At 39.9% G+C, this 23,416-nt stretch overlaps 1 protein-coding gene across 1 annotated transcript in view; it reads left to right on the top strand.

Moving 5' to 3' along the window:
• PLCG2 (phospholipase C gamma 2) overlaps positions 1-23,416 on the top strand; it is an 83,764-nt gene that overhangs the window by 23,141 nt on the left and 37,207 nt on the right. The window contains exons 3-8 of the mRNA XM_088135979.1: positions 10,078-10,221; positions 10,984-11,077; positions 14,124-14,171; positions 20,829-20,913; positions 22,298-22,381; positions 22,741-22,784. Coding sequence (XP_087992105.1) covers positions 10,078-10,221; positions 10,984-11,077; positions 14,124-14,171; positions 20,829-20,913; positions 22,298-22,381; positions 22,741-22,784 — 499 coding nt within the window. The remainder of the gene's footprint in view (positions 1-10,077; positions 10,222-10,983; positions 11,078-14,123; positions 14,172-20,828; positions 20,914-22,297; positions 22,382-22,740; positions 22,785-23,416) is intronic.

Raw genomic sequence — 23,416 nt, 5'->3', positions numbered from 1 at the left:
AAGTCCATGCCGTGGATTTCAGCCAAAGGCAACCCTCTGTGTTCCTTATCTCTACCCAAGACAGGTCCACAATAAAATTGTTGCTGGTTGGCAAGAAGGAGAAAGCTGTTGATTTTCCTGCACTATCACTGAACAGTCACTTCTGCCTTAATGGGTGATTCATGACAGAGCAGACTTGCCCTTATTTGATTCACTGGCACTTCCTCTTTGGTCAGGATTAGCAACTTTGCAAAAGCCCTTTTACCTCTTCCATTATAAGAGCGGCAACGTTTGGTTCAATTAGCTAGAAAGTCAGCCAAGGTTGGGAGGGGCTCCTTCCCACCTCTGTTTTACCCACCCAAACAAACATATTCTAATGATGCTAGTCTAAAAGACATTTCAAAGAGAATCGCAGCTTTTACAGTTCTTAAACGCAAGCATGCTTCCCCCCCGCTTCTTTCAGTTGCTATTCATCTGCGGTGTCATTAACTGCTTAAAATTAACGTCATGACTGTGTCATGAAGTGGGCAACAGAGGGTCACCACCCATCTCTCTCTCTCTCTCTCTTTTTTGGTGTATCTGTTTGGAAATAAGCCATGCAACCAGCTGTTGCACCAGATGTGTTATTTGCTGGGTGCCCTTTGGATGGGCAGTTTAACTTTTGCAGACAGCTGGACTATATTTAATGTTATGTGCTAACATAGCACAAAGCATCCATTTCCTCTTTTTTCCACACAGTACCCCTGCAGTGCACTGCAGATGTGACTGAGTATTTGCTGCTCTCTGGGCCACGTTGTAAAACACTGCAGTAGCAAATTCAGATGTGTTTTCCGATTCTGGTAGAGTCCTCCTCCATTGGGGCCCTCTGTTTAGCCCTACCTTTGGGGACTGCTTATTATACATTAGCTGTTCCAAGGCCCTAGTGACATAACAAACAGGGGGATCATTTAGAAACCTTTGCCAACATTTAGGTTAAGTGCCACACATTATGCTTTCTTGCATCTTATACCGGTGTTTCAGTTGTTGATTTTAACGGGGCTTACTCTCAACTCGGTGGAATTTCAGTTATCTCAATTTAACCTTAGGATGCCCAACATGAATAGGCAAGATGTTTTCAGCCGCTTTCATTTCGGTCAATCTTGCATTGCTGTTGCCCCTTTGAAGAAAATGTAGTTTTGTTAAGTAGACCTTGGAGTTGTGGCCCACTCTTTGATTTTCTCTCCTACGCCAAAGTGAAAGACTAAAATTAGTTACTTTCACCTATATGGAAACACAGGTGAATATTTGCATAATTGGGCTGCATGACGCAGGAAGTCACAAGTCCTCTTCCACGGTCATCTGACTGCCTATTTTTACCAATTTATCTCCCCTCACGCACCTGTCTAATTTAGATGCTACCCTCTAGGGAGGGAGTTAAACCTGTTGAGAATCAATTGTCTCAGGAGGAGGAAGAAAAGAAAACAGTTGCGGAATGGGGATGGATTCATCTAAAAGGTCATCCTGTTCAACATCCTTTTTCATGCAGTGTGCACAAAAACTCTAAACTCTTCATCCTATACGAATGTTAGATGATCTTCTCACTTTTACTTCATAGGCCACCACTTCAAATTAAGGTGCAAAGAAAAGAAAAAAGAAAAGAAAAATAAATTTGGTGCTCCTCTGTCATCTTTAACCCCCTTATCTTTCATAGCAGTGTTGGTTTTTGTTACAGATTTCTGTGTCAGTCAGTATTCCTAAATTTAGCCCAGAAACAGTAGTTTCACTCTGGCCTTTCTAATATACAGTGGATGTCACTGGGAACTGGAAATGTACTGAGGTAGTACCCCACTGCCTTTCCTTTGACTGTAAAAACATTGGATGATCTTGTTGCTGTCTAACCTAACCATTAATATTTCACTTGATTCTCATTGAGTGAGTGGCTATTGCCAGCCAGTCCCAAAGCTTCATCCTTGGTTCCAGTTTGATGTGATTTAATCATATGCTGTCACGTCTGTGTCAACTCCTAGTGACCACATAATAGTCTTTCTCCAAGACAATCCATCCCTAACCTGGTCCTTCAGGTCTTCTAATGGTGCATCAATTGCTGTGGTAACTGAGTCCATCCGTCTTGCTGCTGGTCATTCTCTTCTTCTCTTTTTTTCTAACTTTCCAAGCATTATAGACTTCTCCAGAGAGCTAGGTCTTCTCATAATGTGTCCAAAGTATGGTAATTGGTTTAGTTTACTTAACCTAATTCTACCTTCCCCTTTCAATTATTTACTGTAGATCTGGATACAAATGTTTTCTCTGTTTTATCCCAATAATCATCTCTCCTGTTTCTAACAAGAATCCATATTTAAATAGTAGAGTGGTGCTTCATTATCAGTAGAAAATTTCATCAGTCATCCTCAATTAAAATTCACATGTTACAACTACAGTATTTGCATACAGAAGCCTATCAAAAGATGCTTAGCTACCATCCCTAACATTTTGTAAATAACTTGTTATTGAAGGCCTCGAAAATAAGAATGGAGTATAGTTTTTTGAAGAATGAGCAAGATATCTTGAGATCCTGCAACAGCACTCCATATCTGTTCAAATCAGTTAATTTCTAGATGGAATATGTGACAGGGAAAAGAACATGGAAATTGATCTGTATTTACATCTGCATAAATTGACAGAGAGCCGGAAGAGACAAAGTAATGGCAGATTAATATATTCAAACATGAAACTGCAGCAGTTGTATAGAAAGAAGGTGATGGGGTCTGAGCTTTGAAAACTAAAAAACTGAGTGAAAAATGCCATCTTTTCTGCTCTATCCCCTGAAGCTCTAGGAGTTTGAGAACAAGGCTGGAGGTGAAGCATTGATGGAATGAAGATACTGTAAACCTTACCAGCATTTCCCTTTTATTTCTAAAATCTTATATCCTTTTGATTAGGAAGGGAAGTGTCCAGTGTTTAATGTGCAGAGGTCTGAATGTAATCTAATTTAGCCCAGTGGCTTAAATTTAAATTTGCTAAAGCCCATTGCAGAAGTCTCTCCTGGATGATACAAGATCATTTTAAGGAATGGAGAATGGGAAATGGCATGAGGACTAGAAATTGGTACATCATAGCTGTTAACCACAAAATTGAGTATCTTATGCGTTCTGCTTTTCAAGATCATGTTGCTTGATATCTGTGCAAATTCCTGGTCCTGGAAGCACTTTTCCAGTTCTTATTCTCATGGTGGGTACAGAAGCCTGTTATTTATAAAGATATAGTTCAGCTATTAAGACACAGAAGCTTTTAGGTTCTAACCCAACAAATCATGTCTTCTTAGCAGTTTGTTAAATCACTGGGATCCGGGATCTGTTCTTCATATGCCCCAAATATCAGTTATTTTATTTGAGTAAAGCTATCCTTGCAAAGATACATTAATAAGCTTCTGTTTTCAGCTCCAAAGCATACATGTTTTAGTTCTGACCTGTGGGATATCTTAGGTGCACTATTCTGTATTTTTTCAGCTGAGTATTGAGAATTTCCTTTCTGTGGTCATAGTAAAGGCTCAGTATCTATGTGGCCTTCTGACTGGTCTCTGGTCTTTTCAGCTCTTCACTTCCTCTGCATTTAATACTACTGTAACTTAACTAGGCCAGACATCCTGTTTAAGGCCATTCAGAGAAAGGACAAAATTAACCAAGCTGTTATTCTGAATGTACTTTGCACTGCAGCTTGTTTTTTTATATTTACAAAATTCATACCCCTGTCTTTTGACGACCACCTGCCAGGCATTTAATTAACCATGTTTATGGACAGTAGGATGGTGTATTCTTCCACAATTCTTCTGTAGGCTTCATCCATAATTTGGGTTGTGCTTGAGGTTCCCTTCTTGACCAGGCAGTATTTGAAACTAGAATTTGAAGTATGTTTACAGAGATTGTATTGTATTGTATTATGTACTATGGTCCACTGGGGGAGGATTTACCCTGGAAAGAGGAAAGAGCCCATTTCCAAAAGCTGTTCCCTACCTACTACGTAAGGTTAGGGAAGCTATCTCCCCATTGACATAGTAATTTTACATATTAGGATTTTCTCAATATTTTTTTTAATAGCCTTCTTCTACCACCATAGGTTTGAGAAATAATTTTCTTGGGGTGAAGTTCTCCTTGGAGAGCTGTTATTCTCTTTAAAAGCTGACATGTAGTGAGAGGGAATTCTAAATCTTTTTCTTAGTCAGAGTTTATATTCAAATATATTTCCTGTGAAAATGTTTTCTTTATAGCATGATTGGGTTGAAATGGCTGAAGCTCTCCTGGCCCAGCTATGATCTCTTGCCATATTACTAAGGGCTTAATTTTAATTTTATTAGTTTTATAAAATATAAAATATAATTTTCATATATTTTTTAAAGAAAATATTAGTAGAAGTGGCGTAAAATCAGACTTCACCATCCTGAGCTCTTTCCATGCATGTGGGCCTCAACTCCCAGATTTCTCAATGGTGACCAACCTGGCTGAGTATTCTGGGAGCTAATCCACACATCTGGTGGGCAGTCAGGTTGGAGAAGGATCATTGGTTATTGTTTTTATGCTGTTTTTATTCTGTTTTTAATGGTTAGCCCCTCAGAGTCATGTATATGAGATGGTGGGCAATCTTGAAGAAGTCATCCTCGTTTTTATAAAATGTGGTTTTAATCTTAATAGTGTTCTCTGTGAAAGGAATACTGTAGTACAAATGATATGGAATATCTACAGTCCTTAAGGAGGAATATCTGCCATGTTGGTTATGTTTCCATAAGCACGAGATAATGCTTCCTTCCAGATACTCCCTCTTAAAAGCCTTTTACACAACCATAAGGAATACAGGCCTTTGTGCTGAAATATTGCAAATAAATAAACTATTGGTGAACCTGACAGTAGGGGGTGTTTTGATGGCAGATGCTAAAATACAGCAGAAGAGAAAACCAGTTTAGTTCAAATATCAACAGTGGGTTCTGTTGTTACCTTCTATTGTCATTATGAGAAAAACAAGGGTGTTCTACCTATCTCTGTTTCGTGCAGTTTATACTGAAGTTTCTTCCTTCTTCTTTGCTAATGTTTTCTTAGTAATGCTGAGCAACAGTAATACAGTCTGATAGGTTGAGTTTTAGAGACTTTTGCTACCAATGCAGATCTTTGCAGGTGCAAATTTTTTAAAAAAGGCTCTCCTACATTGATCTGTATAAAGAAGGTAAGTCATGATCTTAACGGAAAACTAAAACAGCATTGTATAATGGTAGTTTAAAGACTTCACTGTCCTTGAGCCAAAATTTATATTCATTGATTCCATGCAGATGAAGACCATGGAATCAATAAATATAAATATTTAGTAAAGCCAAAAAAAAAAAAAAAGATCTTCAATTTTAAAGTATGATAGAAAAATTACAGCTGTGGAACGTATTTGCGATCTGTGAAATTCCTCCAGCCAAATGTCTATGGTTTAGAGATGTATCCCTTTTAGCTTTTAATTTACTGAGTTGGAGTAAGATATGCAAAAATAATGAAGCTGATCCTCGGACCTTAAAGCTTTTTCAGACTGATGTACTAAATTCTCAGCTGCATTTTCGGCGATATGTAGCACAATGCCAAGCAAGGTGAAACAAAAATTAAGCTATTGTTTCACCGTTTAGGGTCAGTGAGGCAAATTTGCAAAAGAAACAATGGCTTTTTAAATTTTCTGTTTCTCATATCAGAGGCTGATTAGTGAAAATACTGGTCATGTTGACGTTCCAAAAAGAACAAAATCCCATTGTCTATATTTGCATTCAGTTCTTCTGTTTTCCCCCTGTATTTTGCATACGGATGGAAAGAGTTCGGACAATAGCTGTCTTTTGTATTTTCCAAAATATGGAATCAGCCATCCTTTGTTTCAGTTTGCACCTGTTTTATTTATTTAATAGTGTTTATATCTTGCTGCAATCAATATTGACTCTGTGTGGCACTTAGGCTTTTCCCTAAATGCTATAAAGGAGAAAAAAATGGGTAGAGACTAATTTGAATGCCTACACCCTCTTCTCATTTATAGTCTTAATGTAAATTCCTCAGCTATATCTTGAGCCAATTTTTCTCCTTCCCCTTCCTTTCTCCTTGTTAATCATTGAACGTTGGGCCAATTTTCCTTTACAAATAAACATCTAATGAACCCATTCTACCTCCCTGCTTTGCCTTTTACGTAAATGCTCAAGTCTGGAGATGCTTGGAGATGGAAAGGGGTATTGTAAGAGATTTGGTGTATATCCCCTCCCTGTTTCTACAGACTTTCTGTACAGACTTTCTAGGCACAGTAGTAGTAATGGTGGCTATTGTATTGGTGCTTGGGGTTTTTGGAGACATTTCTGGAGTTAGGACAGGCCCTGTTATGAACATATTTTAAAAACATAAGAAAAGCTTGGATCAGACCACAAATGCAGAATTAATTGTGCCTTCTGTTAACTAAGACCAAGATACGTTTACATGGATATCTTAAATTTCCATTGCTCTTTCTCCTTCCTCATGAATTTAACCAGGCAGAGATATTCTTGAACTTTCTTATCCCTTGACAGAGAGAGTGGGACAAGATGATTTCCTAGATGACTGAATGGCATTTTATGTGTCTTTGTAGGATATCCACAAACAAAAAATAGTCCTCTGGCTTCTAAGTTATTCTTATCTTTGTTTTTCATGAGTTTGTCTAATTCTTTCCAAAAGTAGTCCAAACTATGGCCATTGGTACATTGCTTGCTTGTGAAGTCTGTAGTTTGAACTGATTACTGCCAGAAGAAGTTAATCTCTTCTGCTGCATCTCCTATCCTTTAGGTTTTTTGGATGAACTTCTATATTACACAAGAGATGGAAGTATCCTATCCCATCCACTTTTTCCACACCATACAGAATTTTGTACATGCCCCTCTGTTTACTTAGCCTTTTTGTATAAGCTTCAGAGTCCTAACATTCCCTATTGGTAAGTTGTTCTAACTCTTCTGCAAGCTTTTCACCGGTCCAATATCTTTTTTGAGGTACGAAGGATATTCGTAGTGGTAGCAGTTTTATTTTCAAATTCTTAAGGATTCTTAAACATGGATATTTTTTTCATTTTCATGAGTTGCATATTGGGCCAGTATTTATCCTGACATATGCACCACAATCATTTGATCCCTTTTCGTGTTGTTGTTAATCATTAACAGCTCATATTCCATTAACACAGAGATTAAATCAGAATGGTTTTTGTTTCCCTGGTACACATCCTTTCGCAATCGCTGACATCAAAATTAATTTGTCATTTTGATATCCTGTCCTCCAGTTAAGATAGAGAGGACAATGGAGGAATCAGTCATCTTACCCTGAGTGCACGTAATCAGGAGAATATCACTTGACACTGACTCAGAATAAATACAATAGAGACAGGCTAGGGATCAACAATGAAGGACAGCAAATATCATGCTAGTGTAGTGTTCTCTTCAATGCATGGATAAATGGAGAGTGCTTCAATTTGGCTACTGGAAAAGACCCTTCCATTAACTGGTATCTCTGAAATTAAGAGTGTTGAACTTCTGTTCTAGAAGACGCTCCAAGGGAAACACAGTTTGCTTCCTATACACAAAGGTCTTCCACCGTCACCCGAATTTTCCCAGAGGTAGCAACTTGATCTTATTCCATTTATTTCTGACATGAGGAGGAGGGTCTAGAGCAGTGTTTTTCAAACTTGGCAACTTTAAGATGGGTGGACTTCAACTCTGGGAGTTGAAGTCCATGCATCTTAAAGTTGCCAAGTTTGAATAACACTGGTCTAGAAAAAAGGAGATCAGCATTGCAAACAGGTATTTGTCTTCTCCCTTCTCCTCTTCATAATATCAGCAGTATCCCAGTATTACAGTTTGCAGATTTCCCATTAAAAGTTGACAAGGGGTTTTTATATACATCCATCCATGGATGTATGTATTTTTGTGTGAGCGTGCATGTGCATTTGTATACTTATACACACACAAACACATAACACTTGTTTACTATCAGTAAATTGCTTATGACCATATCATGTAAACAGCATGGAAGGTAATTCAGATTACAGACTGAAATATTCTTTTATTGATTGCTGCTCAAACTCTAACCCTTGACCTGCAGGAAGATCTGTCTGTTCTTACATCCAGTTTGCATAGTGGAATGAAACCACTTCCTCTCTTTTTGAGTCAGTGTTTTATCAAAAGAATGCACATTACTTGCGTTTCAGATAGAGTTGATTTTTTTCCTCCCTTGTGTTCCATGCAGCATAATTGTGTTCATAAAACCTGAGCATGAGGAAGCATTTTCAAACACAGGCAGGGAAGATAGAGCCACAATTCTCAAATGAAAAAGGAAAAATTGAGCACACTTTCAGACAAAACGCTGGGTTGCAACCACTCCCCATTTTCTAAGAATGTGCATGTGGTCGATATTGGCTCAGAAGCATGGTTGGAAATAAACTTGATACTTGAAACTGGTGCTTTGCTTACAGCATGTTAACTTCCCATTTATTTTTTATGGGGGAAAACCCCCCCAAAACCTTTGAAAAATATAAACCAGACAAAGCAGATGCCTCCCTTGGCCACTATCAGGCCAAGGATCATTTTGAACACCGAGATCTTCACAGAAGCATCAGTCCTACAAGGGTCATTTCACTATATATGGTCTCCACTTCAAAGAACGTCTTTAGAAGAAGTTCATGAAGAGTTGTTCCAAATGAAAACAAGATTACCTGAATGTAATTTACTCAAATGAAAAGGTTTTTAGTCAGACATGAAAGCATTATTGCCCTTCGCTTAACTGGTAAATATATCGGTGGGGTTTGATTCAGCTAATTTGGGGGGACTATGATGAGTTGCCACCCTTTTTAACATCACTTAGCAAGGTTGAAGCTTCAGCCTTTCTTCTAATGCTGTGACCTGTTTGCCCTTGTTGGAGTAGCAATCGTCACCGTCTGTTAGAAAAAGCTCTTTTGTGTTTGCAAATACTGGTTTTTTGAGATGTAGAATAGCTGGTGGATGAGAATGAACTCCCTGGTTTATTGGAACAGGGCTACTGCAAAAGGACTACCTGTGATCAAATTGATGCTTTTTGAAAGGTGCAGAGATAGACATCCATGATACTTGTGCCTCTTGGTCACATCTAGCATGGTGGCAGCCTTGCGAGGTAGCCCAGACAAAAAGCACAACCAGAAGTACTAGCTCTAATTTTAACGTAAGGTTACATTAACAGAATCTTGCAAGTCTGAAAGTCCATCTCTCTCCCTTCACCTTTGCAGTCCAAGAAACTAGGGGGGGGTCCCTTCTGAGACATTTGCCATGCCCCATTAATTCTACGGGCTCAGCTGCTGCTTGTCCTACTGTTGCCTAATCTGTGGCTCTTCCTCCTGTCTCCCAAGGTCATTCTCACGTACCATTACACCTAGTGACTTACTTATTGCTGCTTGTTTGCTTGCTTGTTTGCTTGTTTACTTATTAAACAAATTTATATAGCTATCCATCCATCATAGGAACTCTGGACACCAAACAAAGATAAAAACAAAATTCAGACTTACAAACAGTCAAAAACTAGATTGCCCCCTAAGAACTCTCCATGCTAACACATCCAGACTCCCTCACACCCACACCAGAGCTCCATTAACATCCTGGCCCCAGCACCAGCTCCTCGTGGCCTTTCAGAAGGCCAGCAGGGTTGGGGTGGTCTCTATTTCAGCATGAAGGCTATTCCAGCAGACTGGTGGCATCTCAGAGAGGACTTCTAGAGTCATTCAACCATCTTGTGCCAAAATAATAATGAGGATAGGCTTTATATCACTTCAATGATGGTTGAGTGATTCTGGGAAGACGCTCTGAGTTGCAGGTATGAAAACGATCCTTAACAACAAATGCAAACTTCTAGTTGCACCCTAGTGACCAAGTGAGAATTACTACCAATTAACTTGTTCTAGTTTTTTGTTTGTTAGATGGTAATGTTTTTGTGCTGTTGCTACAGCCCCAAATGAGTTTGCTATATCAATTATACACTTCAGTCTGCTTATGAAACATCATACAATCGCCATCCTGTAGCAATGGGTTTATGTTGAAATAACCTTTACATTTTGGATTTCTTTCATTTTTCTTTGCAGTGGATTTAATGGAAATAAAGGAAATCCGACCGGGGAAAAATGCAAAGGATTTTGAGCGCGGAAAGGCCACGCGTCAAAAAGAGGAACATTGTTTCACCATTTTATATGGTACTCAGTTTGTTCTCAACACTTTAAGTCTAGCAGGTAAACATATTATATTTAAACTTCTTCTTTAAAAACTGGGATTGCACCCTTATTCCTTCCAAATCAGTGTTTCTCAACGGTGGCAATTTTAAGATTTCTGGACTTCAACTCCCAGAATTCTGGCTGGCTGGGGAATTCTGGGAGTTGAAGTCCAGACATCTTAAAGTTGCCATGGTTGAGAAACACTGTTCCAAATGCTTCTTGACATCTTCTTAATCCTTATTCCCAACTGCAAATATTTTTAAAGTTAATACAAGGAGACTGGTGCGACCTGAAAGGGTAACAAATGGATCAGATAGGTATGTGGAAGAGCTAGAAAGAAGAGAGGATATAGGTATAATTTCTGATATAGGATTATAAGTATTTGTGCATCTCTATTATTGCCTCCTCTAAAGCAGTGTTTTTCAAACCAATAAATTGGTTTGTTTAATGCAGTGTTTTTCAAACTTGGCACTTTAAGACAGGTGGACTTCAACTCCCAGAATTCCCCAGCCAGCATGGCTGGCTGGGGAATTCTGGGAGTTCAAGTCCACACCCCTTAAAGTAGCCAAGTTTGAAAAACACTGGTCTAAAGCTTTAAAATGCCTTTTTTTTTAATTCAAGGAATTCCTTTAAGGCATTTTGCTTTCCTTCAGAAGTATGCAGTTTATTTCTTGGCATTGTGAAGCTATGCCATGGGATAACAGATGTTTCACACTGGTTTTTTTTTTTTGCATCAGGCAGCTTCTTAATTTGTAACTTTACATTTCCTTCCCTTTGCAGCTGACTCAAAGGATGAGGCTGACAAATGGCTTTGTGGGTTGAGTATTTTGCATCAAGAAGCTATAAATGCAGGCACCCCAGCAGTTACAGAGAGGTATGTGGAAGAACTGTTTTGTATTTTTGTATATATATATTTTTTTCTTTTTTACGATAGCCTGTGAGAAATTTTGGGTTTAAGTAGGGTTAATTACTCATGGTAATTTGAGGTCCTCTAAAGGCTGATATGTAATACCATAAGTATCCTTTGGGGCAGGAGGTCAGGTGGTTTACATGCACAGTGTGATGTCATCAATATGATGAGGTCATTTTGATGTCATTGTGACTTCGACCAGATGTCTACAGTCACTGCTGCCCTTACTCCCTATATAGGATTGGCTGGTTTATCTTTTTAAATGAGTTTCTCCAGTTGATCTAAGGCAAAGATCTCCAAAGTAGTCAATATTGACTCCCAAGGTTTGATGGGGCTATCCAAGGGGACAGTGTTGTTGTTGCTGTTGTTATTATTGTTCATAGTACTATTAAAGTCGTATGTATTAAGTTATTTTCACATAATAAACTTTTGGGGGTTGATGAACTATCTGAAACTTCATGAAGGAGCTGAAGAGTTTGGGGACTCTTGGTCTAAGGGCATCTTTTCCCTCAGCGTTATGCGTATTGGAAGGAATTCTACAGCAGGCTGAGACACTGATCAAATGCAGTGACGTTGGTAGGCAAAGCAAATGGTTGTAGGATTAAAAAAACTACATGGAATTGGCATAGTCTAAAGTACGGAGAAGGAAATGCTTGCTAACCCATTAGTTTCCTATCCAAATCATATATCCAGATAAGTTACTTCAATTACTTTGCCCCTAATCCCTCTAAATCAGCAGAACCTCACAAGATAAAAAAAAAAAAAAAAAGGTAGCTACAGGTTATGCTAAAAAAGGTCAAGGTGGCAGCCACAACAATGTGACACTCATAAAAAACAGGGGGGTTGAAAAAGTCAAGATAGTGGCCGTACCATGTGATCAAAGCCACACAAGGAGGACCCTCTCCTTGCTGACACCCCTGCTTACAGCCATGGTATACCTTGGGAGTCTCCCATCCAAATGCTAACCAAGCACGACCCTGCTTAGCTTTGAACCCTGAGAAGGTTGTCTAGGTGCTGGTACCTGCTGAGATTGTGATTCAGTTTCGGAAGGGTTAATTGGTGGCTGGTGGCAGGAATAGGAGCTCAAGAGGAGTGAAGAGGAGGGAGAGGATAAGTTGCATGGAATGAAGAAAGAATAGGCAGATTTGTCAGTAGAGATGCTGGGGAGGGGGAGATGAAGCAAGGCAGCTTGAAAGAGTCAGAGAAAGCTGGGAAAGAGAAAGGAGCCAGGATTAGACTCCCCATGGAACTGTGGTTGCCTCTCCTGCTCTTCCCTCAGAACCATAGCAGAGGAGGAGGTTTTCTCTGAGTAACATCTTTTCATGAGCCATAGCATGGAGCAGGGAGACACTGTTCTCTCCATCAAAAGCCAGGAACTACTGTGCAACCAAGAGAAGGCCCTCCTACTCAGATCATTTAACTGTTCAGTCAGGATCATTGCCTCCTTAACCACCTTAACTCAAACACATATATTTCAGAGCTCGTGCATCTACTTTGCAAATCTAGGGAAAGGTTCAAAGAGTTGCTGATAGGTAGAGTGATGTGCCCTTAATGGATCTGAAGTACCTTCATCCACTTTGGACTTGAATGCACACTTATCATCATCTCCATCTCCATCTCCTCCTCCTCCTCCTCCTCCTCCTCCCAGCTTCCATCTTTTTCTATCTTCTTCACCTTTTCTTCTTCCTTTTCTCTCGTTCTTTCTTTCTTCCTTCCTGAGAAATCTGAATAAACCTTCCTGAAAGGGGATATGGAGATGAGTTATAACTTACAGTAAGGACTGGCTCTTTCTTCTCTCTATGAAAATCACCACCTTATATCGCAGTTCAGCTTCGAGAAATAACTTTAATTGACACTAATAGATAGATAAATATTTTGTATTCCAGGACTGCCAGTGGCTCTGGAGTAACAAATGAAGTTTCTTATTGCTGCCTGAGCTACCTAAAATGCTTTTCATTGGAAAGGGTTCTCTTCCTTAATCGCAACATAAGTGTCCCCTTGTCTTTGTCCCCAAAGAGCAGCAGTGCAGTCTACAACTGAACAGCATTTGCGAGAATGGCAGACCCAGTGCCATGTCCCTGGGCCATGAAAAGAGCTATGAAAGAAGCAGTTGTGTTGATGGGCTGCCGATTGTGGCTCACGGTCAGACCTGTACTGAGAAGTGAAGTTGTGCTTTGCTCACTACTGCCTCCAGTGGCTAATGGCAGTAGCTTCTAAGAGGAGACTACCAATCTTATCTGAAGTTGCCCAAGACTGAATCTGGGATCTTTGGCATGCAGAATGTGTATGTCTATTGGGCTGTGGCCATTTCCATTGAGATCTGGAATAGTTGGGTGTTACTATGTCTTTGAGAGCCAGTTTGGTGTAGTGGTTAAGGCTCCAGGCCCAAAACTGGGAGACTCTGAGTTCTAGCACCACCTTAGGCACAAAGCCAGCTGGGTGACCTTGGGCCAGTCCCTCTCTCTCAGCCCTGGGAAGGAGGCAAGGGCAAACCACTGTGACTTGTCCAGTCAGTGGCCAGGAGTCAACACTGATTTGAAGGCACCCCCCCACCCCAAATGTCTTTAATAACCTTTGGATGAACACAGGTTGTATCATTGATTTGTTGCTGGTGGACTTATGGTTTTTTCAGCAAGGGCATTTTGCCCCAAATCCATGACTGATTGCCAGAGGCAATTCTGAGCATGCTGTTGATGATACACTAGTCTTAGCTCCACGCTAAAAGTGACCAGAATGATCTCTGTAGTCATAAAAGGTGCATTTTTCACACTCATACTTTATCCCGTTTGATGCTTCAATGTAAGGTATACTCTTCAGAATCTGTCCCACAGTCATGGAAACATGAAAAAGATACTTTGGTGCTCTTTGCTCTTCATAAAATATTATGTATTGAAGCAGAAGCATTTATTTCTGTTTTTACGTTTTATGTGTTGAAATTACAACATATCATTAAGTCTAGTCATCTGTTTACAAAACTAATCCATGCTGTATTTTTATTTGTTCTTTAAAGCTGGCTCAGAAAGCTGATTTACTCGGTGGATCAATCCAGAAGAAACAGGTACATGTTCATTTCAGGTTTCAGAGTTGTGCTCTCTTTTTCTCTATGTGTGTTTTTGTTGCAATAAAGTCATCAGAACTTTTTAAAAAAACCTCTCCTAAAACCCGATGTGAATAGGCCTACGTTTACTTTTAGATAAATCCTTTATTTATGCCTTCTGTGAGTTTGTGATTTGAAAAGTTTGGTTGAGTCAGGAGCAGTTTCTATATTGGTTCATAAACTGGATCAATTTTTTTCTGATTTAAAAACTACACGAATGTAGGTGAGGCAAATAAAGCTTGAGACAGTATTGGGAACCCTGACAGTAATTTCCAAGCCTAACCTAGAGTTTGTCAGGAGCTTTGGTGTTCAGAACTAATGATGATGCTCATAGAAGTGGAACGATTTGACACTAACCATATGGAAGAACGGTTGGTGAAGTTGACAGATTGTGCTGAAATTGATAAATGGACTTTTTTTGATTAGAGAAAAGACACCATCTACATTTATTGGTGACTGGAAGCCTCTTATGGACTTTTTGAGTAAAAATGAAAAAAATGAACATGTGATTTATGGTTTTGATGATTATACAGGATGGATTATAGAAAGAAGAGTAATACGATGTAATTAGAGTAGAGAGAGGTTAAATATTTTGTACTTATAACTGCTATGATGAATATCAGAAGCCTTTTATACCTTTTTTCTTTCTTTTCTATTTTTCCTCAACTTTTTTCTTTACTTGCACTTTTTGCTTTTCTTTGATTTCTTTATATTTCTTCCTTACTTTATATTAGTTGTGTTAGTTTTTATCTTCTTGTTTAAAAGCTTTAATAAAAGTTATACTAAAAAAAAAAGAACTGAGGTTGAAGCTCAACTGTGCAAGCAGGATTGGAATAAATATCAGAAGGGGGGGATGCGTGTGCACACACACACACACACTTGCACACAGGGTGTACCAAAAGTCAGGCCCCATAGGCTAATCACAATGTTTTATTAATTTAATTAATGATTTTTTTCAGAGAAAATGTTACTGTACTTAGTAGTATTCACAGGTCATGCATCAACTAAGTAAGGAAGTGCTTAGAAGAAAATGGAAACCAATTTGAACATTTAATGTAATTTATATAATAAATTATCCCTGGAGCCTGACTTTTTGATATACCCTCTGTGTGTGTGTGTGTGTGTGTGTGTGTGTGTGAGGGGGGGGAGGGAGGGAGGGAGGGAAAGAAACACATACACTCCAGGCTCTTGGCAAAGGTCATGAAGATACGATCACCAAAGGAATTTTGTGGTGCCCACTGTGCCATAGAGTTTTGAAAGTTTATCCCATAATATTCTGCTGATAGGTTGTCACAGGTTCTCTGTCTGGATTTAAACATTGCACTAAACCATAATGTGGCTTGTCTGGTTTCAGCTTACCATGATGTCTGAAGCTAGCATTGTGGTTTGTCAGCCCAATGCAGCTGGGATTTTCAAACTGCAATTCTGTCATTCTTTAAATGATGAATGAATTTTCATGACTTCCCCCATGGATAAAAGTAATGGTTTCTTTGGACTGTGTTTGGACAAGAAAGAAATATACCACTTGTAATATTTGGCTTTTCCTGTATATATCATAGAAATTCTCAATCTGCCCACTGTGGGTTTGGCCAGGCAAAGCAGGAATGAGTTCTGATGGTACTCCTGCTTTGCTATATAGATTTGCTTAAGTTTCAATCTAAAGTAATCTTCCTTTAAGTTTCTAGCAATCTCCCCAGGGGTGGGGGTGGGGACGGGTCACAACGCACAATCTGAATGCCTCCACAATATAGTATAATAAAAACGAATGGAATGGGATTCAACAAATGACAACTAAGGCCCACTTTTGCAAACCCCTAAGAAATGTTGAAAATAATGCCACCAATAATTGGCAAAAAAGTTATTGATTTACTACACTGCATTTTTAAAGAGTTTATGGGAAGAAAGGGAGAGATAAGTATCTAAACCTTTTGCAAGATGTAATGAACATCTTTTTCACTAAAACCCTTCCCTTAAAAAACATTGAGTCTTAAAATGATTGCAAGATCAAATAAAATCTGTGGAGAAGTACTCTCTCCTTGCAAGAGGTGACATTGGGGTGACAAACCAGTCCTCAACCCAGGTGGAAAGGGGTCGGGATAATCAACGTTCTCCAAGAATATTTGCATGCACAGAAGTTACTCTGTCAAGCAGGTTGCCCCTCAAAAGTGTTACGTGTAATGGAGTTGGCATAAATCTCCATATCCAGGGAAAACTTTTCCAGGAGTCTCATTTAGGTGGCTGATGTCATCCTGGAGGTACACTTCTGAAAGTCATACATATTTCATGATTGTATCTGATGGCAAATGGCTTAGCTCAGGGCCATCTTGAAGCAGAGCATGACAATAGCATTAGCACACCTTTTTTTAATCCAGGGTTTCCATATTCTGCTGTGGCCTACCACTGTTTTATTTTTGCGAACCAATTCAGTGAAACTGAAAACTGCTTCCTATGGAAAGTTGCTGCTTATCATGTAGCATTTAATCCCAAAGCACCTCGTTTTATATTCATGTTCATTCTTAATTGGCTCAGTGCAGTTATTCTAGTTCCAAGCTGGCTATAGAAAGCCTGAAGGCAAATTTTGATTGTGACAAAGAAACTGGTTGAAAAAGGCAAGGAACCATGTCTGTGGAAATGGTTCTTCAGCCTGTGTTATTGTTGCGTATCAAGTCATAAGATGCCAGGTCAAGAACTGGATTAGCTTCCCCAGGAGCTGAACTGGTGTGACCTAGACTGAGTTTTGAGTCTCAGGAGAAGGGTGAAAGGCCCAGCCCATCCTGTTATTTGATCCTAGCTCACAACATTATGCTCGCACCTGTGTTTAGATAAGAAACAGTACAATAAAGAAAGAGTGTGATGAATGGGAGATCCATGGGGCAGCAGAACCTTTGTTGCTGCCCTAACTGTGCCCCATCGGACCTTGGCTGCCTCTCGACTGTGTTCATAACACCAAATAGTAACACAGCTGGTGTTATCTCAAGATTAAGGAAGTGAGAGGGTGCTGCTTCTAACTTTCCAAATTCAGTAGAATTGTTGGAGTGGGGAGAGTTGACCCTCTTGAGAATCTTGGAAGGAGAAGGGTAGGTTTCATGCACATGTGTTGTGTGTGTAAAAAAACATAACCCAGGTTCAACTTTTGACCTTCACAAATGAAGTATCTTCATCAGTGAGGTTCAAAAACATCTTTCCCAGCGATTTTAAGGACTTTCTAGCTGCAGTTAATTCCTTTAGCTAATCACATGAGAAAATTTCAAACCAGAGCTGACAATTTTACTTGCCCTTCCCTCTCCTGGCAGTCTGACGGTGTTGTGATTTCCCCACTTGTCGTCTTTGTGGCTCCTGTGGGAAACAACTATTAGGGATCTGCAGCACTTTGCATCCGAAGTGAAAAGGTGCTTCAGGGCAGGGTTGAGCACCTGCATCCTGCTTAGTCATGTGGTTAAAGAAACGGCTTATTTTCCAGGGCTGACATGGAAGGGATCCCCAGGGAAATACATCTTTGAGATCAGGAAGCACCAACAGAGTGCAACAAAGTGCTTTGGAGTCGGCTTGAGCGTGCATGTATTTTCCTGGGATTGTGCAGCTCCTGGGCAACCCAAAGAAAGTTCCTGCTTCTTGGAAGCGTTGATAACCCTAACCCTTTCCTTCTTAGAAGCCGCTTTTCAGCTTCGGATGAGAAGCGCTGCGCATCCCTAAAACAAGATAAAATATTCCCTCTCATCTACCGTACTCAACATGCCATTGTTATTTGCAATGGAACTTCACCAATATTTGTATAAAATAACATTATCTGGAGAGCCAATTTGGTGTAGTGGCTAAGGCACCAGGCTAGAAACTGGGAGACCATGAGTTCTAGTCCTGCTGTAGGCACAAAGCCAGCTGGGGGACCTTGGGCCAGTCCCTCTCTCTCAGCCCTGGGAAGATGAAGGCCAGGGCCACCCACTTCCAAACTCTGCAGCGACTCACCCATGTAGTCACCAGGAGTCAAGACTAACTGAAACAAGAGAACTAGTTTGGTGTAGTGGTGAAGGTGTTCGACTAGAAGCCAGGAGACTGTGCGTTCTAGTCCTGCTGCAGGCACAAAGCCAGCTGGGGGACCTTGGGCCAGTCCCTCTCTCTCAGCCCTGGGAAGAAGGTGGCAAGGGCCAACCAGTTCTGAAAAACCTTGCCAAGAAAACTGCGGGGGCTAGTCGCCAGGAATCAAGACTGACTTGAAGGCATCCCCCTGCCCCCCAATTATCTGAATTTAAATAGTTGCTTTTTTACGTGACAGTGGGAACTTGTATTCTTGGCATATTCAGCAGTTACAATCCAGGAATCCAAAACGACAGTTTGCGTGCAGGTTGGCAAAAGCTTTGGATATTGTGCTTTGCAGAACGGTTGGGAATCTTTGCTTTAGGTATTCTACCTCAATGAGATGGGCGGCATGCAAATTTGATAGATAGATAGATAGATAGATAGATAGATAGATAGATAGATAGATAGATAGATAGATAGATAGATAGATAGATATTTGGGCAGATCTTTTTGGAAAATACCATTTTGAAAGAATGGTATGAAGTTGTTTTTGCAGTACGCTTCCAAGATGGAAAGAATTAAGCAACGGAATAACAAGTGACTGTTTTCCTCCTAAAATACGACGTCGTATAATGAAAAGACAGTTTATTAATGTAGCAACTGACACGAGTGAATTAGTAAAGTGTACCTTTCCTGTATGTTAGAGTGTACTTCATCATTTCTGTCAAATGTAGTCACTGTGTGAGTTCAAGGCACCATCCATCGTTTCTCACTGTGCAGAGTGTTGACAATGTTGTAATTAAGCATGGCCTTTAGACTTTTTCGTTCATTACGCATGTTTTTCCTTCACAGAGTGAGATCAGAGAAGCACACAAACGCTTCCTGTCTTACATAACCAAAGCTTTCATTTAAGCGGGGATTTTTCCATAGATTGTTTTTCTAGCCACGAAACGCTACAGCCGCTTTGCCAGGGCAGGTGGAAGTCATGGAGCTCTCTCACCACTGCTTCTGACCAGCATCATGAACCTCTGGGCTGGTTTCATTGGTGTTGTGTTTTGCTGTTTCTGAACACGCAAAAGTTCCAGGTGGTTCTTCTGCTTTATTTAATTTGGGCCTGAAGCAGATGTATTCACTCAGAATCGTCAGCAGAAAGCTGTTCTCTATGGCTTTTCACTCTGAAGGTCTGAGGGTTGTAAAGGAGTCTATATTTTCAGTAGTGATCCCTCATTTCTGAAATGTACTCTTCACCAACCTGATTTGGGAAGACTCTTTCTGACGCCTGTCTCAAAGTCCTTTGGCTTCCTGAGTTTTTTTTAGTGACATATGCACGTCATTTCACAGGTAGTCTTTGTTTAGCAACCATAATTGGGACTGGGAACTCAGATGTTGAGCAAAGTGGTCGCTACGTGAAACCACAACGGTGCTTATGATCTTACCTCACCTTTCCTTTGCTTGACAGAACTGTGAAGATCGTAAATGTAGGGATTGGTCGTAAAATTAGTTTCTCATCACTGTCATAACTGTGAATGGTCGCTGTATGAAGCAGTCGCTAAGTGAGGACTACCTGTACTAGCTGTCTCTATTGAGGCTGTATGCATGCTGTGTTGCTGTATTTTTTTTCTTTATTCTGGTTTTGTGTTTCGTTTACTTTAATTCCTTTATATGAGTACTTACTTATATTTGAACATGTACATCTCTTACAGCTTGCGTTTTATAAGTCAGGTAATGAATACAATTGCATCATGTCCAATCTGATTATCAATCCTTTCAGCCTACTATATCCTGGTAGTGGCTCTTATCCCATAATTTTTCAGGTGGAGATGCAAAAGGCTGAACGTCTTTTTGCGTGTAAACTCTGTGTGTTCTACAATGGGACACTTCCACCTTCCCAAAAGTTGAGGAAATGCATTTTGAAAAAGAGCAGAGTGTCTTGCATGTGTTAATTGATAGCAATAAACACATATTTTAGCATATGTATTGTAATACAAATAGACATACAGGTTTTCTTATGTTAATGGAGAAGACAGTGACCAGTGAACTATTGTTAGCCCTGTGAGGTAGTCCAGACAAGAAGCACAACCAGGAGTACGAGCTCTGTCTTTATTGTAAGGTTACACTGAATCTTGGAAGAGTGAAAGTTTTTCTCTCCTCCTCTCCTTTTACTCTCTGGAAAACTAGGGAGGGTCCCTTCTGAAACGTCTCCCACACCCTCCCTCCTTCTGTGGACTGAGACATCTTTTACATGCTGGAGTCCCATCTGGGGTTCCCCCTACTGTCTCCCAAGATCATTCCCACATACCATTACACCAGTTATATCCTGGTGTCTATCCATAGACATATCCTGTCTATGTATGATCTGTTGACAAGCAACTTCCTTGCCCTTGTTCTACTTTCTAAGGGTTGGCGATCTTTAAATTGGACTTAGATTCATCAGCATTCAAATAGAGATGGCATTCTTTGTAAAATAGAACGTGCGTATCCCATTCAGCCTCTGAGCCAGGCCTTCTTCCTGAGCTCATGTTGGTTTTCCTGAACTTTTAGGTTCCTGCTGGTGAAATACAAGTCTGTAAAAATGATCTTGTTATTCTTTTCTCTTAAATTCAGCATCAGCCTTAGAGAGTTGAAAACGATACTTCCATCAGTAAACTTCAAAGTGAACAGTGTGAAGTACTTGAAAGATAAGTTTGCAGTAAGTATTTGTTTAGACTCACATATTACCATACACTTTACAGTGTTCCAAAATAATCAATTTTCGTGGGTGACCGTATCCAAAAATTAAAAACTGGGGTCCTGCTAGATAAGTACGGTAAGCATTCTCTCTTGGGCAGAGATTACTTTTTGTAAACTAGATTTCCTTTGCGTTACAAGTTACCGAATACAAGAGAAGCTCCTTTTCTTGGAAAGACTTAGAATGTGTTTCATTGGAGCACAGATTTTTTTTCCTCTTGGGATCTTGTTAGTGGCAGAGGGTAGGGCCCCTTCCCCCCTTTGCTGTTCAAAGGGTGCGGGGAAGGTGAGTAAATTGAGTTTTTCAATATGTACACTGCAATCACCATGACCTTCAGAGAGCCTTCCTACTCAACTCATATGGCATCTTTAGGAAACAGTAAGTGTTTGTGTGCTGTTTTCTTCCTGGCTAACGCTAGGAACAGCAGGAGAAGGGTTGCCCTCTGTGGTTGGTGCACTAGTCGTAACCCCATTTAGATTAAGAGGCCCGGCCGTAGTGACTCATGCCCACATCATCTTGTGGTTAGATTACTGTCATGCATTCTATCTCTGGCTGTCCTTGAAGATGACCCAGAAGCAGCAGTTGGTGCAAAATGTAGTGGCAAGGATGAGAGCAGATGAGAGCCAGTGTTGTAACGTAACAACTGTGGGCTACCAATAGGTTTCCAGTTCAAAATGTTGGTTTTGGCCAACCTAGCTGTTACAGATTTGCTCCAGGGTACTTTATAGACTGACTCCTTCTAATCAAGTCTGCTTCTCCAATCCACACTTTTAAGGAGGAGTTGCTTAGGGTCCTTTCCCTGGGAGAGATCAAGGGGACATGTGCCCGGAGGTGGTCCTTCTCTGTGATGGCCCCAATGTTAGAAAGCACCTTCTGCCCCAAGATTCGCCAGGAAGTTTTGTTACTAGCCTTTCATAGGATGGTCAAGATGATAGTTGGATTGGTGGGAGTTTTGATATTGGCTTCCTCTTGTTTTTTAAGGTGAGGCCGGCCTGCCATTTTTATTTATTTATTTAGTCCTCCTTGCATTCTGATATCTTTTATCTGGGTTGTTGAGTTCGTACGGATTCTCATCTGTGAGTACTGTAAGCTGTTCTGAGGCTTAGAAACCAGACAGCCTACACATTTATACAAATAAATAAATAGTAGCCATGTTCCCCAGTTGTGCACATACACAAAATCTTCATCTCTGTAATTTTGGTGCAGGGCAGTCATTCTGCTAGGTTCATGAGTACTACCTACCTTTCCTTCTCTCTGGGACAGGATAGATGGCTTTGGGGTGGATGTAGCTTTGGGGAAATCCAAATGCTGCCTCATTACTTATGGTTTGTTTGTTTTTTCACAGGAAATAAAAGCTGCTAAAGAAGAACTTAGCTTTGAGCAATTTCATCTTTTCTACAAGAAGATTATGTTTGAGCAACAGAAATCGGTAAATGTTCTGCTCTTATCTTACTTCCTCTTAATATGTAGAGTGTCATTATGTGTTGTAACCTGAATATAGCACTGGGCTAGAATGCATGTTTTCAGTCTTGTGCTTTATGCAAGCAAGATACCAAAGTTCCCTACTTTTAGTTGGGTAGATTCAGAACTATAAGAGACTGTTATTAAAAAAATAAGGTTAGAGTCGCTTGGGAGAAGAGGTAAGGAGCATGTTTTCAAAAATAGGAAAGACGTAAACAAAAGCTTTTGATGATTTTCAGTTGTTTGACCATATATTCTTCCCCAGGCAATAACTGTTTTATGGGGAAAACATTATTTGACCTCTTTTTGTCACTTTTCTCTTCCCAGATACTTGATGAATTCAAAAAGGATTCTACTATGTTCCTTTTAGGGTGAGATATTGTATGAAGCAATTTTATTCACATCTGTATCTAAAGTTCTTTGATAAGAATCTTCTCTGAGATGTAATCATGTTGCATGTTCCTGTTTGTCACAGTAGATTAACTAACAAGGCAAGTTTGACTCTGTTTGTGTATTATTTTAAGGAATCCTGGTTTAGTAAACCACACTGTGAGCAAACGTCCTCCTGGAGTATGCATCCTATTCATATTGATATAGCTTACATGAACCCAGGATTATGGTTCATTGAAACCAAATAAGCCATGATTTGTAAAGGAACTTTAAGCCAATAATAATTCTTTCTCTGTATCTTCTTTTGCTGTCCAGTGTTTTCATTTAAATCTGTCCCATTCTCTCAATTGATATTACTGTACTATTTTTCTTTTTGACCTACCCCACAATTTGGGAGGGGAAAAAAATTAAGGAAAATGACTCCAGAAGACAGTTACTTTTAAATGATGATAATTAAATCCTTTTTTCAAAATGTTTGAAGCAGTAAATAGCTCAGATCATAGTCTGCTGCGGTTGCCTTTGGTTAAAGACAAGGCTGTTCTTGTTTGCCAAGTCTTGGTCTCAGCGTTGTCAGAATACATACTGAATGTTGTGCATTTTTCCTCCAGTGTGG

This window comes from Python bivittatus, unplaced genomic scaffold (assembly GCF_059951505.1).
Source record: "Python bivittatus isolate LINGU-HERP-01145 unplaced genomic scaffold, Pbiv_v1 ctg000190_np1212, whole genome shotgun sequence".
NCBI classification, from domain to species: domain Eukaryota; kingdom Metazoa; phylum Chordata; class Lepidosauria; order Squamata; family Pythonidae; genus Python; species Python bivittatus.
The sequence above is the reverse complement of the archived record's forward strand: the minus strand, read 5'-3'. Positions and strand labels throughout refer to the sequence as shown.